The 16,298-nt window shown below is 39.2% G+C and overlaps 1 protein-coding gene across 1 annotated transcript in view; it reads right to left on the reverse strand.

The window, feature by feature from the left end:
- The window catches only part of SDK2 (sidekick cell adhesion molecule 2), a 1,526,639-nt gene that overhangs the window by 1,034,464 nt on the left and 475,877 nt on the right, over positions 1-16,298 (reverse strand). Inside the window, exon 4 of the mRNA XM_044085131.1 lies at positions 6,776-6,909. Coding sequence (XP_043941066.1) covers positions 6,776-6,909 — 134 coding nt within the window. The remainder of the gene's footprint in view (positions 1-6,775; positions 6,910-16,298) is intronic.

The raw sequence follows: 16,298 nt of genomic DNA on the forward strand, positions 1-16,298 counted from the left end.
GGGGGGTCGCCCACCAGTGTCAGTAATTGGACTAGTGACAGTGAAGAAATAAAAACACCCATAATGACTGTAAAGAGATCTGGCTGTCACTAAACGCACAATTGTGTAAGTTGAACTTGCCATAGCAGTAGATATTTAAATGATTACTGCTGCAGAAGCTTAAGCTATATGGGTTATACCCTGCCAAAGATATAATGGCTGGCCAGCTTCCAAAGCTTCAGGGTACCTTCCACATGCTGAAACTGTCAGGAATCGCAAGCTGAGCTGACTAAAAGACAAAGTTAAATCCCAAAGTCTTTCAGAGCTTTCTTGTCAGCAGAAAGTGGGAGGCTGTGCCCTGAAAGGGCTATGTCAGAAATGACAAAACACAAATGTCCACACCATATGGCATAAAAAAACACAGCAAACACAAGCAGATGGAGGAAGCGGCTACTGCAGCATTTGAACATCTACTATAATGGTAGGTTCACCTTATACAATTGTATTATGTTCATCATACTGATCGCTGTCACAGTAGCCTTAGCTATATGAACAGATTACCATAGCTAACTATATTTGGGAGTTGGAAGGAGAAGAGACCAAGAATCCCAGGAGAATGATCCTAGCAAGGTATCAGTCTTATATTGCTTTCTAAAAGTATGTACAGAGGACCAAGTAGCAGCTTCTAGAATATTTCTAGAATCCAGCCCTTTTCAGCCATAGATGAATCAAAGTCTGTGGTAGAGACAGCCTTGACCCTGCCTGGAATAAATTTGTTATGGTGGACATAACAAAAGGTAAAAGCCTTAGACAGCCATTTGGAAAAAGTCTGTTTTGACACAGACTGCCCCTTTTCCTTACATTCATGAGAAATAAACAATTGATCTGAAGAGCTGAGAATGCAGTTTTGTCACGATAGTACCTGAGTTGTCTGTAGAAAACCAAAATATGGACTTATTCTTTCTCCCTCATTTTTCAGTAAATAGATTCAGTAAAGAAAACAGAAATATGGATGCTTTGGCTTAAAGTAAACTTGGGTACCATTTTAGGCATAAAAGAATTATTAGTTCTCGAATTAACCCTCGACCTATGGAAAATAAAAACAGGGTTGACTCACCATAAGAGCTTGCAGAGGAAAAAGCAATCAGTACAACTGTCTTCCATGTTAAGAACCTCAAATCAGACAGATTATCTGGTTTAAATGAAGCAAGTTTTAGCTTGTCTAACCCAAAATTAAAATCCCAAGGAGGGGCCACAGGTTTACTTATTGGCCTCTTATGAAAAACAATGTTCAAGAACATTTTGACATGAGACTGCCTTGAAAGAGAAGGATCTGTGTGCAGACATGCTGAATTGGCCGATAAATGAATTTTGATATAGGAATTAGAAAGGTCATGGGATACTATCTCTCACAAATATTGTAAAACCCGAGAACAACTAGCCCAGAATGGGCACTGATTATATTAATGGCATCAACTAGAAAATCTTTTCCATTTGCTAATATATGATTTTCTAGCAGCAAACTTCTTGCCTCCTTTAGTACCTACTGCACGTCCTCAGAAAACAGGTGCCTAAAATGAATTAAGACCTTATCATCTGGCAATCAGTTGAAAATGACTGATGTCAGAATACATCATAAACCCCTGTTTATGTGTGAGTAGATACAGTCTGTGTGGAAACATGTAATAATTGCCCCTGACCATTTCCAAAAAAATGGAGTACTACAGTTGCCTAGGCCAGAAGGGAGTCACCACAATGATCTTGGGGGATTCCTTCTGAATCTTCAGAAATACACTGGATATTAGCAGAAAGGGAGGAAAGTATACAGAAACATTCTTGCCCAAAGAAAATGCATATAACTTGCAGGCCTTCTTGCACAGAGTCAGCAAGAGGATTATCTTCTGTGAAGTTTTTGGGCACCTCCAAACCATTTTAAAGTTATGGACAGGAGTACAACATCCCAACAAATAAAAGTTGACTGTAAGAGATTTAAATATAAGGGAATTTACCTAGCCAGGCAGAATGGGAACCCTGTGATGTCAATAGAAGGACTGCTGATGTGGACAGACTAGCAGCCCCCAGAGATACTGTAGTGCTTGACTGGATGCAGTGGCTTAATTTAAAGGGACACTTCATTTCCTTTACTTTCTGGGAAATGACACTGGTAGAGTCAACACCCATAGGTGCTGTTACTGGCATCACCAAAACTGGAGACTGTATACAACCAGTGTCATTGTAAAATGGCCTGTTTGTGTCTGGGTGGGCTACAATGGATGGATAGAGTGGTGCTTCACTTTAAACAAATTTTTTGTAATGGTCGGTTTTCTTAGTTCAGTGGATACACTTAAACTACTGGTGCTTTCTGTATGTCTTAAATAACACACATGTCACCTGTTAACAGCACTGAAATCACATGGGCATTTCCCTTTCAATGGAATGCAGCTTGCATTCAGATCCTTGTCAATGAATAGTTGTACACTGATTAATATTGGATATGATCCAGAGCAGTTAGTATAGCTAATCCCTGGACTTGAAGCTTTACTTTACTTATTTTATTTGTGCACATACTTTTTCTTGGACCATTTACAGTTACTTTACATCTATGGTCTGCTTTCATGAGAGGTGTGAGGTGACATTTTGAGGGAGTTGGGGATATTTGCAAGAATTCTGCTATTTTTTGTCAGGTTTTTATCATGGGACATTTAATATCTACCATCTCAATCCAAATGGACTTCAGCTTAACATCTCACCTCAATGATGGCACTTCTGGAGTACATCTCCCCAAATGCTACACTGCAGTGTCTGTATTGGAACACAAATCAAATCAATTGGTATGGAGATTTAACTCTCAGCCTTCTAGTCTTCTTGGCATCAAAGGAAACATTGAACATGCTAAGACACTGCAGTGGTAAATAAATATTCTACAACTTGGAAATGAATTAAATCTTAGTTTGCAAGGGTATTGTTAAGGATTCTGTCCAGTCTTCCAGTGCAAACTAATGAGAGTTGATAATGCATGTACAGAAATTGGCTTATCAAATCTGACAACAGGAGTTTTATCAAATGCAAGTAGTTTTTTTGTAGTCATGAGTTAAACCACTACATAAAATACACTAATCAGGTCTGAATGTTCCTGAATTTGTCCTATTTTCTTCTCACCAGATCTATAATTTTTGTATTAGAAAAGACCAAAAAGCTTCATTCTACATATCTATAGATGGATCCCTATCAGATGATCGAGTTTTCAGAAATTAAAAATTCATATGGTTGAGACCATATGACTGAGTTTCCGAAAACTCGAAGGTTTTGAATGGAGATCGTGGTACAGTGCGGAATGGGAAATGTACCCCTTTTTCTCAATGTAGTGCAATCTCGGAGTTGGTATATTTAATTTTCAGGGGGTGTGAATGGTGCAAAAAGATTAAAAAGCTAGATTGTTGTGGGTTTTGTTTTTAAGAAGTTTGAGTTTTCGGAAACTCGATCATATGGTTTTGACCATATGAATTTTGAGTTTCTGAAAACTCGATCATTTGATAGGGATTTGTATAGACATATGGTGAAATCACATTCATTGCCATTTTTCAGTTAACAGCATATATTACAGCCCTCTCGGACACAGTCAGCAACTCACTTTGGGCACTCAGTATGCTGAATATCCCATTTCTTAATTACTAATTATTAGGGATTTTTGCAGTTCTTCGGGTTGAAACCAGGATGATTTAAGCATGGGACATGATGTGCTACTATAGTTGTTTAAGTGCATTTTTTTTATATTGGTGCAATCCTTGTCCTGTCAGAGCTCTATTACCTAGCCTGACATCATGTTAATTCGTTGGCCACTTCCCAAAGTCACTACATGCTAAAGAAGGATACCTTCCTCCCCATGATACTTGTACAGATACTAGCATTGGATCCAACGTCAGTTATTTCACTCCCGACTCCAGTCTGGGCTGCACATAGCTCCTAGCTCAAGTTCCAGTGATCTGGCACCTTACAATGACTACCTAAGTTGGCCTCCTAGTGCGTAATTCTGCAAAGTCCCAGACTATTCATACATTGCTAAAATGCTTAAAGGAATAATAAATGAAACACAGCGCATTGTATAAATGAGGGTATAATGCAATAATAATATTATCTTTACAGGGAAAGTTCAAATGCATTGCAAGGGCTTGGCTAGATACTAGTCCATTAGGGCACTATTAGCAAAATTAGGGAGGACAATATTTACTCTGCAGGACTACATTTCAGTCATGCAGCATTTTCTTGCACTACCGGCAAAAGCATGTTGGCTTTGTAATCTGTCAAAAAGCCCACTATTGTGTACTTTATCTTTAAGCATACATGCAAGTGTACCTCTGGGCTCACGTATTGAAGCAGTGGTGTAGTTGGGTAATTGCTCATTCCTCTTCTCTTCACATTATGTTTTGTTTTCAGATAAAAGGGCTAACTGTAATAGCCATTCTTTACTCTGGTACAGACAACTTCCACACACTGTACTTAGTTTCCTCAAATGGCAGTATCATGCTTCCAGATTTTTCTTCAGACCATCCTTGTGGAATAAAACATTTTCTGTGTCCCTCATCAATCAGGTCTCTTAGAAAACCACGTTACCTTCATATGATTTGTCGAACAGTCTTTACATCATCTTAAGGCTGGGGTAATCTTCTCAGTATAAAGATCTGCAGATCTGCAGAGATGTGTGTGTGTGTGTGTGTGTGTGTGTGTGTGTGTGTGTGTGTGTGTGTGTGTGTGTGTGTGTGTGTGTGCACATATCTGTTCATATGCAAAATCCAGAAATACAGCCAAAGTGCTTTAATAAATTTCAGAAGTACTGAATTGTTAAGTCATCAAGGTGCTAACCACAATTTACTGCAAATTAAATCTGGCCAGATGCCAACATGCTTGTTGGAAACTATGTGCAGTAAGGCATTTTTTTATAAAATCGATATGCATGAGACACTAAATATTGTGCGCAATGAAGACTGTGATATCTGAAAGCTCACAACTCATCACTAAATGCGGGACAGACAATGGGTTTAGTGGTGCTGGATGCTACTTAAAAGTACTATCACTATACTTTCTGTATAGATGGTCAGCTTGCACCTTTGAATAACAGATGTCCTCATGTTCAAAAGGAACCTTTGTTAGCAAATACAGCTGCGCCTCTGTTTCCTGAACACTGCAGATTTCCTAGCAGAAAATGCATATGCATTTGCAGTCACTTTTACTTTGTTTTTGGATGGCCACTAAAAAAGAAAAAAGCAGCACATTAGAAAATCACAAAAGGTGTCAACAGAGTATCAGACATACATCTAGAAAGCAGGGTATACAGCACAATCTATACACAGAATCAGTGACAATACAAGTGATGCTTGTACATATGCCAATACACAGATAAAGATCTGCGTGAGTCTATGCACAACACTGGAAACTTGCAGCTATCCTAATTCTTTGGAGAGCACATGGCCACAAGAAATTAAATCCACAGTTGGTGTGACTTCCTTACGTGCAAAGGGAAATGGCTACACCACATGGTCACTCAAGACCCATAAAAAAAGCAAAGTCATTGTAAAGCTCTGCATGATGGTTAATGACACCTACTACATTTTAATTGTCACAATAGGGGGTACTATCTTAGATGTGCACACTGACGCACGTCTGTTATAAAATCGATTACGAGGAGAAAAACAGAAGCAAGTACAGACAATAACTGCACAGTTAAAGAAACATTATAGGATACCTGACATCAACCAAGGCTGCCAGTCATCCAGAATTATTTATTTATTTATTATTTATTATATTTATCATTTGTTGACCGGGAAAGTCCGACTAGGTTCCACAGAGCCTGTTTTCAGCAGAGGCCCGGGGAGAAATGCTCCAGATGCATGTCTTTGGAATGTGGGAGGAAACCGGAGTACCCAGAGGAAACCCATGTGAACACAGGGAGAACATGCAAACTCCACACAGAAGGCACCCCAGCCGAGAATCGAAACGGTGAACCTCTTGCTGTGAGGCGACAACGTTAACCGCTGCACCACTGCGCTGCCCCCAAAAGAGTTAAAACATTGGATGAGGTTATTTTTTAAGGTGGTGTGGGTGAATGTGCCACAAAATATCCTCTGTATTACCTTTAATGGCAAAATGCGATACTGAATGTGCCATCTTGCACAAAGCATCAGTTCTAGTTTGTAGAGAAGTTTTCAGTTCTGATCAACAATTATACAGAAATCCAAACTAATACTACCATACAATGTATTGCTTTTCAATCATTAGGTTACTGCTGTTGCTGTTGCAATCAAAGACAAGTATTAAAAGACAAATAACCACTGACAGCCCATACTGTGACTGTGTCACACAATCCTATGACATGTCATAGTATGACTGATAAGCACACACTGTTGTGGGTACAGGCACACACGTGCAAGTATACATCTGCATACACTTTGATGGGTCACATCATAATTATGACATATAAATAGCAAATTTTAAAAAAAATCACAAAAGTGGGGTAGAATGGCACTTTTCTGCACGTTATCAGAAGAGATTCTAAAAAATTTAGTCTTAGCAAAATTATATTTGGCCTGCCAGTTATTGTACCGAATATTAGACTTCTTGCACTTACAATTAAGCATTTTAACCATGCAATGCACTTAGAGTGAATCAAAACAGCACGATTAACAGTAAATAAGAATGCCTTTGAAGAATGACTCTTTTTATCACTGCTTACTTTAAAGGCTTAACCCTGCATTAGATTTCTGGTTTGACATTTTTTCTTGCTGGTTTCAGAAGCACTTACTTTCCACAGTCAGGATAATAGGATGGCTTGTCTTGTTTTCCCCGTTCTTGTCATTCACAGCCTGCACGTAGTAGCGCCCTGCATCTGGTGCCACAGTCGACAGTATAACCATCGTGTTCTCCATTGTAATTGCTCTAGTGGGACAAGAAGAGAGGACAGAATTATTTAGAATGAAAAATTGCCACAGTCAGTGAACTAGACAGCTTCTCTCCTTTGAAAAAAACAGCAACCTTGCAATGACAACCTGTAATAACTCTTAAAAAAGTAGTTGTGCTCATTTGGCGAAACTCTTCGAAATAGTACATTAGGAAAGAAAAGCAATGAAAACAAAAAATATATGTATACAATATACAAGTAATAAGAACACAGTCCTTCTTCATACAGTGTGTTTAAACACTTTGCCCAGATTAATGAACAGCTGGCGTCAGACACTATTAAAGAATTATGATGGACATTTTGCATTCTCTTCTTTATGACTATATGATAAATTCATAAATATGTATTCAGCATATTTAGAAATTCATGGACAAGGACAATAGAATTCATGAATGTACCACTCCTCACCCCACCAGCGTGGTGTGGAAAACATGCAACCTACTCTGATTAAAAAAAAAAAAAACCTCTTAAATGAAAGCAGGTCTGACTGTATTTTTGTTTGATTTATCAGATCACACAGGTAAGATATAAACCTCACTAACATGGATGAATCAACAAATGTTATAAGTGTAGTTCGCAAAAGAAAAAAAAATATTAAGTTTACATGGCCTGAGACAAGAATACAGACCATGAGTAACTTTAACCGAGTAGAATAATAATGCATGTTAGAGAATGGGAGATCTGTATATCACGTCTCTGACTGGAGAATGAATATTCTCCAGCAGGGCGTTAATGTACAGGTAATGCCCAGTGAAAAATAAGTCCACTGCTTCACGGCAGCATATTAAACTGCTGTGAAAATCGATTTGTAATGGAGATAAGGCCACCATTATTTTACACTCACTAAGCAGCAGTTTTGCTGTTTACTGAGGCAAAACTATAGCAACCCAAAAAAAATTAAAAAAAAAACATAAAAAACTGTGTTATGTGTGTGTGTTTGTGTGTGTGTGTGTGTGTGTGTGTGTGTGTGTGTGTGTGTGTGTGTGTGTGTGAGAGAGAGTATGTGTTTATATTTCTGTCTGTGTGTATGGTTGCATGCATGCATGAAAGTGGAAGTGTTTGTGTGTGAGAGAGATTGAATGATCAAGCTATGGATGTAACTCTTTTAAATTAGAGTTACACATACTTCTCAACCTCTTAGCTCAAGAAATCCAGATAAAGCCAAAAATCATTGAGGGACAAAAGCTCAGACAATAGGGAGAGCTTTTAAATACTGCTCTTATAAAATTAGATTTATGTTAACATGATTTTTCTGAAGGCTATGAAGTCCATATCTCTCACCGGTCCCAGATTTTCAGTGACCACTGATTTTGATTTAAATTTTACCTCTGCCTCCCTTAATTCCATCTAAAACTGCAAACTTTTGGAGAAAAGATGGTGAATTACACTTAATGAACAATGACAACAAATAGAGTTATAGACTTTTTTTGTTCAGAAATTGCATATTAGTTTACATTCTCTTACTGTCAATGTCTCAGGTTAATAGTACTAATATTTTAGAAGTGCCCTTGATTACTTATGGATTTGTCCCTGATTCTGTTGAAATTTGTCAATAATTAGTTGAGAGCTATGATAAAGTCTGAAACTCAAATATAACTCATTATTTAGTGATTTCAACCCCCAATGATTTGCCAGCATACACTACAGCAAGTTTGAAACAGTAAGCAGAGGAATTGCTTAAAAATATATATAATACAAAAAAAAACAACAAACAAAAAAAAAAAACACAAAACAATTTTAGCAGATAATCCATTGCCATAATGCTCTCCAGGGTGTGTGTTACTGTGTAAATAATGCCCTTCCAGGGGCCAAGAGGCCTTCTGTCTGTGGCGTAGGGCCTCAGAACACCCCCTGGGTGTGTGTTATTTACACAACACACACCCTGTTTGGCACTATTGCTTGCATATGCTAAGCTAAAATGATATTTTGTGGAGGAAAAAGTGATAGTTGTGGTACTGTGTTCTTTTCAGCAAGCGTCTTCACATATGATTATGATGTTGTCTAACATTATCTTCCTTAGACCCCAACACTTTAAAGGAAAATGGGGATTATAGACTAAATCCATAAACAATGCCGATAATGAAAACATTCAGGACTGAGGCTCAGACGTTTACATAAAGCAGTATTTTGCAGAATTTTCTTCACAGTGATTAGATGAAAACCAATGGAGCTGTTAGTAAGTTGAAATCATGGAAAACTGAATCTTCACTGTTGCCTCTGACATTTCAGCAGTTTAATTAAGTACTCCAATAAAGCCAGATTCAGCTGATAAAACCAAAAAAAAAAACATTTCATTTAAAACATGTTATTGTTCCGTGTGGAATCCTTCCTGATATGTTGGATTATATTAGTTACAATCTTGATGACAGTATTTAAATTCCACTGAATTTTTAAGAACCAGTCACACATGCATGCATTTTATACCCTGGAGCGTAAGGAAAAAATGTTTTGGGTATTCATCTATCTCTGGGTATGTACAGCAGTAGAAACAATAATGTCTCCTCGGTAAGTTCTGACTAGGATAGAGCTACTCCAAGTGGCTTTGTGAGTGCCTTGGAAAAAGTAGAGTTGTGTAAAATCTTACCATAATGGTATGCGACTTATGTGACCATGCCTGCACCTATTTAATAAGACATAAAAGCCCTACCCCCCCACCTTACTAAATATAAACAAATCAGAACAAATAGAAACTTTAACCCTGAATCCTTCCTTGCTGAACTATTAACTACAAATTGGTCTCCACTTAAAATTCTGTCACTAGATGACACTGTTGCATACTTCAACTCAAAATTCCTATCTATACTAGACTTCCATGCCCCTTTAAGATCTGTTAGAATTCACTCAAAACAAGACCCTTGGCTCTCAAAAGACACACAGCATAAAATAATTATGAAAAATAAGCTTTGGACCAAATACCATAGCACCAAAGATCCCAGCAACCATCTTAAAATTAGACAAATAAGAAACATTACAAAAAAGCTGTACTTCTAGACAAAAGGAACTACTACTGCCACCTACAACAAACGAACCAGCTAAACTACAAACATTTTGCCCAGAGATTAATAGACTCTTAAAACCCTGCCACTCCAACACCCCACACCCCTTAAATTTTTCCCATAACAACCCAAAACAAACAGCTGATGCCTCTAATACATTCTTCCCTGAAACTGTCCAGTCTCTATCTAAACAACTATCCCTGATATATCTCCTCAGCCCACCTCCCTTCCACTTCTATTCCCCCATTACAGCTGCAACCTATACCCACATCCCTCATCTGCTCTCTTCTCCACAAACTTAAACCCTCCTCCCCATCTGCTGATCTTCTACTTCCCCAATATCTACAAATTGCTTCCAAACTATTGGCCTATCCTATTTCCATTCTGATTAACAGAACCATTGCTGAAGGCTACATTCCCTTAGTCTGGAAAATCTCACATATTATTCCCCTACATAAAGGTGGTGACTCAATAGAGATTTCTAACTACACGATCCATAGCCCTTCTCTCCCCCCTTGCTAAAATAATGGAAAAATGTATCCAAAAACAGCTTCTTAACCACCTATTAAATAACAACCTCTTATCCAACTGTCAGCATGGTTTCAGATCCTTTCATAGCACCACTTCTGGCCTCCTTTCCTTCACTGACTGCATCAACAAAAATCGGAACAATAATATCCTCACCTCTGCTTTCTTCATTGACCTATAAAAAGCCTTCGATATGGTTACTCACCAGATTTTAATAAATTTACTGAAAACATCAGCCTTAGACTCTACTGCCATAAATCGGTTCCACTCCGACCTTCAAAATAGATAACAGGCAGTACTCTGGCAAAATAGCTTATCCAACCACCTTCCCATTTCCCTAGGAGTTCCCCAAGGCTCTATTCTTGGCCTCTTCTGTTTTCTATTTTTATTAATGATCTGCAAACTAGTATTCCCTTAGCTACCTGTATACAATATGCTGACGATTCTACTCTGATCTGTTCTGCCTCATCTGCCTCTGAACTACACTCTATCACCCAGCAGACTTTTCTAACCACTGAAACTTGGTTCCTTAAACAATGTCTAATCTTAAACCCTAAAAAAACAAATTGTTACTTTTCTCCCCCACCCACAAGTCCCCTCCTCTCAACTTCTCTGCCCTCTCTATTAATGGCACCAGTATATCTCCAGACCCCCTCCACTAGGCTCCTGGGAGTTGAAATAGATAGTAACCTAGCCTTTGATTCTCACATAAATAACACTATAAAACAAGTCAACAGAAAACTAGGCTCCCTTTATAGAATCAAACCATTCCTTACCCCACTGGCCAGAACCTCCATTGCCCACTCCCATCTGGTTTCAACCCTCCTTTATGCCTCACCTATTTATACAAACCTCTCCTAATCTAACGTCAAGAAACTGTCTGCTGCCTATAATAGTATCGCCAGATTTGCCTCTGGCTCTACTTTCAGAACTTACCATTGCAAAAACTTAAAGGAATTAGGATGGCTAGAATTCCAAAATCTGATCTTGTTTCATCAACTCTCCTTAGCCCAAAAAAGTCTGTACAAGCCTACTTGTTGTGTCTTTCGGCTTTTCCTGGTTAATACCCCTATACTCACTTCCCTTATAGCTCCTTACTGCAACCTCAAAAGCCTACGTTCTTCTAACAAACTTCTCATAGCAACTTGTAAAGCCAACAACTTGGCAGGTAACTCCTTGTTCTCTAACACTATTGGAAAATCCTGGAACTCTCTTCCTGACAATCTCTCTTCCATCTCCTCTCCTCACTGCTTTAAAACCCAGCTCAAAACTTTCCTTAGAACCCACTGGCTCTGCCCCTGCATAAACCCTGACTAACATTTCCATCTAGTTCAAGTACTTCCACCTTTTCTGCCTACTAATTTTTAGTCCACAAGTAAATTGGCTGTTGATGTCCTAACTTTTGCACCTGACAGAAGTTGATACTTTAAATGCTCATTAACTAAAGTGTTATCTCTGTAATTTCTGTTTATCAATGAATGTATTTTGGAGCTTTTCACCCCGGGCCTCCACTGAAAATGGACTCAATATCCAGTTGGACCAGCCCGGTCAACAAATGTAAAATAAAAAAATAAATAAAAATGAAAGATGTCCTTGCCTTCACTGCTGCAGTATTCTTAACAGATGGGATTCCCTGCCGTGGAAGCTGAACATCCAGCCAGTCTACGAAAGACTATTTGTTGCTTTTAAAAGGTATGCCGAATATCACCCAAATGCTCCTTGCGTAGTGTAGGGCATAAAGGTGATGTTCAGGCCTACTGTAATCAGAACTGAATGCCCCAGTAGGAACACAGTCCAAGAAACCCAAGAGGTAATCTGTACATACAGGAAGGCAAAAGACTAGGGGGACGTAGGGAGGGAGGGAATACTGCAGGAGTGAAGGCAAGTACATCTACCGTTATGGTAAGATTTTACACAACTGTACTATGTCCTTACATTCACTGCTGCAGTATTCTTAACAGATGGGGGAATGCTAAAGCTCAAGTGGAAACTTGGAAGGGGGAAGGTGCAGAAGAGCCTCCCTAAAAAGCCATGAAGTATGGCACTAGCAAAACCAGCCCTAGCTCTAGAGATACCATCCAACTTGTAGTGCTTGGTAAACATATACACAGAAGTCCAAGTAGCTGCCTCAAGAATAGAATTACTATTTAATCTCTTGAAAAAAAGCACCCAATGTAGCCACAGCTCTAGTAGAATCAGCCTTACATGAAGAAGGAAGACTCTTGCCATGAAAACTGTAACAAAAGGAAATAGCCTTAGAAATCCAAGAAGAAATAGTTTGCTTGGATGCAGCAAGTCCCAATGATCTAGGATAAAAAGAAACAAATAACTGATCAGATTTTCTAATAGCCTTAGTCATATCCAAATAAACCCTGAGTTGCCTGTGTATGTCCAAAGTATGCAGTACCCTCTCACTGTCAGATTGCGGAGAAGGTTAAAAGTTGGCAGATTAATAGACTGATTCAGTGATAGCTCATTTACCACCTTAGGCATAAGAAACTTTCTCATGTGAAATTTGGCCAGAGGGCGCATTGGAATGGTGGATGTCATGAAACCTAGAGGTCTCAGAAACTCCCTGGCAGTAATGGAAGCCAGAGGAATAAGAGTTTGAAAGAAAGAAATGAGAGTTAAGGCCTTTGGAGGGGGCAGGGATGCAAGCACTGGCACCATCTAAATCCTGCAACCCAGAAAAATATGATCCTGAGAATGAGTCACAAAAGTCTTTTTGAAATTTATAGTGAACCCCAGGCTCTGAAGAAGGGAAATGGCAAAATGAAGATTTTGCAAAAGGGTCTCTGGAGAGGATGCTTGAATCAGCAGGTCATCTAAGTAAGGAATATATGGATCCCTTGAAGCCTGCAAAAAGCAATCACAGAGGAAAGGCATTTGATGAATGCCTGCAGGGGAAGTAGAAAGGCCAAAGGGCAAAGCAGAGGATTTAAAATGCCAGGAGGTAACAGAGAAATGTAAAAACTTTCTAAAAAAGATGATGGATTGGAATATGGAGATAATCATTGTTGAGATCCAGAGACACCATATAGGCCTGAGGGAGTAAGACAGGAAACTGAATCTGAAGGGACAACATCTGAAAGGAAGGGACTTTTAGAAAAGTATTTAGATGAGAGAGGTCTGGAATAGGTTTCCAAGTACTCTGTTTTCGGGGCACTAGAAACAGTCTGGAGTAGAACCCTTTCCACAGGCACCTCCTGAATAGTACCCTGAGTCAAGAGATTTTGAAGAACCTCTGGGGAAAAGGGAAGTTGTTTCTGAGGAGGCTGAAGAATGCCCATAAAAGGAGGACAGGATTTCCACACCATGAAGTGCCCCTGATGAATAATCAATGGAACCCAAGAATCCTGAGTGACCTAAAGCCAAGCAAGGAAGAGAAAGAGAAAGGTGAAGAGAAAGGGGAATGTGGCTGGGAGGAGATGGATAGTTATACAGCACCTGGATTGTCGGGAAAGGAAAGCTTCAAAATCCCTGGAAACTGAGTAGCCTTAGCAGGAGGAGCCTGTTTGCCACTCTTCCTACCTTTAGTGCCTACGAACAAATGCATGCTAAGCAGGGTAGTTCCTCTGAAATTTAGGCACAGGAGAAACAACACATGTTTATGGTGCTGTAATGCCTTACCTTTAGCCTGAAGGGACTTAAACAAACCAGAAGCAGCTTCCCCAAGCAAAAGTTTAGAATCCAGAGGAGCATCCGTCAACGTAGCTTTAATATCATCAGGTAGAGGCTGGAGCTTAATACAAGAATAAATCCTTGTAACTAAACCAAAAACAGCTGCCCTAGAAGAGGCATCTGTTGTATCATAACTACATTTAATAGAATGACAAATGACTTGAGAGGAAGTCCCTAGCAAGGAAAGAACAGAAGTTTTACCCTCAGAGTCTGGAAAATCAGAAATAAGTTGACAAGCCTGAGAAAAAAGAGCCAACACATACCTAGACATATGGGTCTGATAAGTAATAGTCCTAAAAGCTAGGGTAGCAGAATTGTAAACCTTCTTACCCAACCTTTCCATAGTTCTACTATTCTGGCCAGAAGGCAATAACTTGGGTGAAGGAAGCAATTGAGACGGCTTATCAGAGGCTACAGACATAACAGAAGGGTCAGCAACAGGACATTTATATAGGAAAGAACAATCCTCAAGCACCCTATAAAATCTGTCAGGCTTCTTAAGAGCAGGGGGCAGAGAATCAGGTACATAAGAGGTCTTGAAAAAAGCATCTAGCAAAGCAGGAATAGCTGCAGGTTTAGGGAATTCCAACTGCAGCAGCTCATAGTACCTCTTATGGATATCAGAATCCCATGCACAATCCCAGTTAAAAAAATCCATCACCCTAGAAAATGTATCCCCAAAGGAAATTTCCTCAAAAGGAACATCTGGACTAATAGAGTTCTCCTCTTCTAATCCATTGTCTAAAGGAGAAGGAATCTGAGTAGAATACGTCAGGGATTCGTTATTTGAATCTGACTCATCCACAGAAGAATCCTGTTCTCTAGGCCTTTTAAGGAGAGTAGAGGAACAAGGAGGAGCAGGAACCGAAACCCCTTGAGGAGGCTTTAAGGACATTAAAGTACCAAATAGCCCCTGAGTGAAGACCTGTCACTCACTTTGTGGATCCTTAGGAGTAAAAGAAACATGTTTCATTTTTTGCCACATTTTTAAAGGAACATCACCTCCAAAAAACTGAGAAGGTTCAGACCCAGGACAGCAGTCAAGAAACATAGTAAGAACTTCTTCCTCAACCAAAAACTGTGGCACTCCCCTAGGCCCCTCAGAAAAAAATCAGCCATGGTTCCCCTGAACATCCGAGAAAAACACCTGCACAGCCTCTTCGGATGTGCTGCCAGCCAGACCCTCACTGGCCTCAGACATGGTTGCAGCAGAGAAATCCGACTACAAAGCCTCTAGGTTTGTAACAACTGGGAAAAACACCTGGCAGAGGCTGGACAGCAGAAGATTCCAGTCATACCATTTTCACCTTCTTCTTACCTAATGGCTGACCATCAGGGAGGGAGATTCATTCCACTGTATTTTTAGACATAAACTTAAGATACTGGCTCTCAAGATACAAGGAAAGGGAAAAGGGTCTACTGCAAAGGGTTTTTGGAACAAATTCCTGACAAATAGAACAAGATGTCTAGTCATGAGAAGCTCCTAGACAAAAAAGACACTTGTCATGGTAGTCTTTATGTGGAATCTGTCTCCCACGCTGACATTTATCCTTCCCGGATAACATTAACCACAGGGAGCACAAAAAAATTAAGAAAAAGAAATCCCCAATGAGGCACTTATCGACAACTACAAAAGAAGTCAGTAAACAGGCATAGGTAGTCATTGAATGAAAATGCGTTCAACTGGAAAAAAACAGATGCAGGTAAACAGACTGATGGTAAAACGATACGTTCAGACAGGTGGCAAAGAAGTTCTGATTATGGTAGCACTGAACGTCACCTTTATACCCTATGTTATGCAAGGAGAGTTTAGGTGACATTTGGTATACCTTTTAACAGCAACAAGTAGTCTTTGGTAGACTGGCTGGACATTTGGGTTTCCATGGCAGGGAATCCCATCTGTTAAGAATACTGCAGCAGTGAATGTAAGGACAACATGAGGTTACCAGCTATTCTTTCTGCAATTCTTGAAAAATAACACAAAAAAAAAGACATCTTGTTATTTTCTAAAGGAAAATATTTTCAACTTTCTTGTGAACAATACAAGACAGTTAGAAGCCAAGATATTCTTCTTAAAGAATTTCACTGGAATTTGGAACAACATAATGAATAATAGTTGTGTTAGACACTTAAAACATTGTTTCTGTTCAAGCATTTTCACT

Source organism: Protopterus annectens, chromosome 10.part0 (genome assembly GCF_019279795.1).
Source record: "Protopterus annectens isolate FY-2018-M chromosome 10.part0, PAN1.0, whole genome shotgun sequence".
In the NCBI taxonomy this organism is placed as follows: domain Eukaryota; kingdom Metazoa; phylum Chordata; order Ceratodontiformes; family Protopteridae; genus Protopterus; species Protopterus annectens.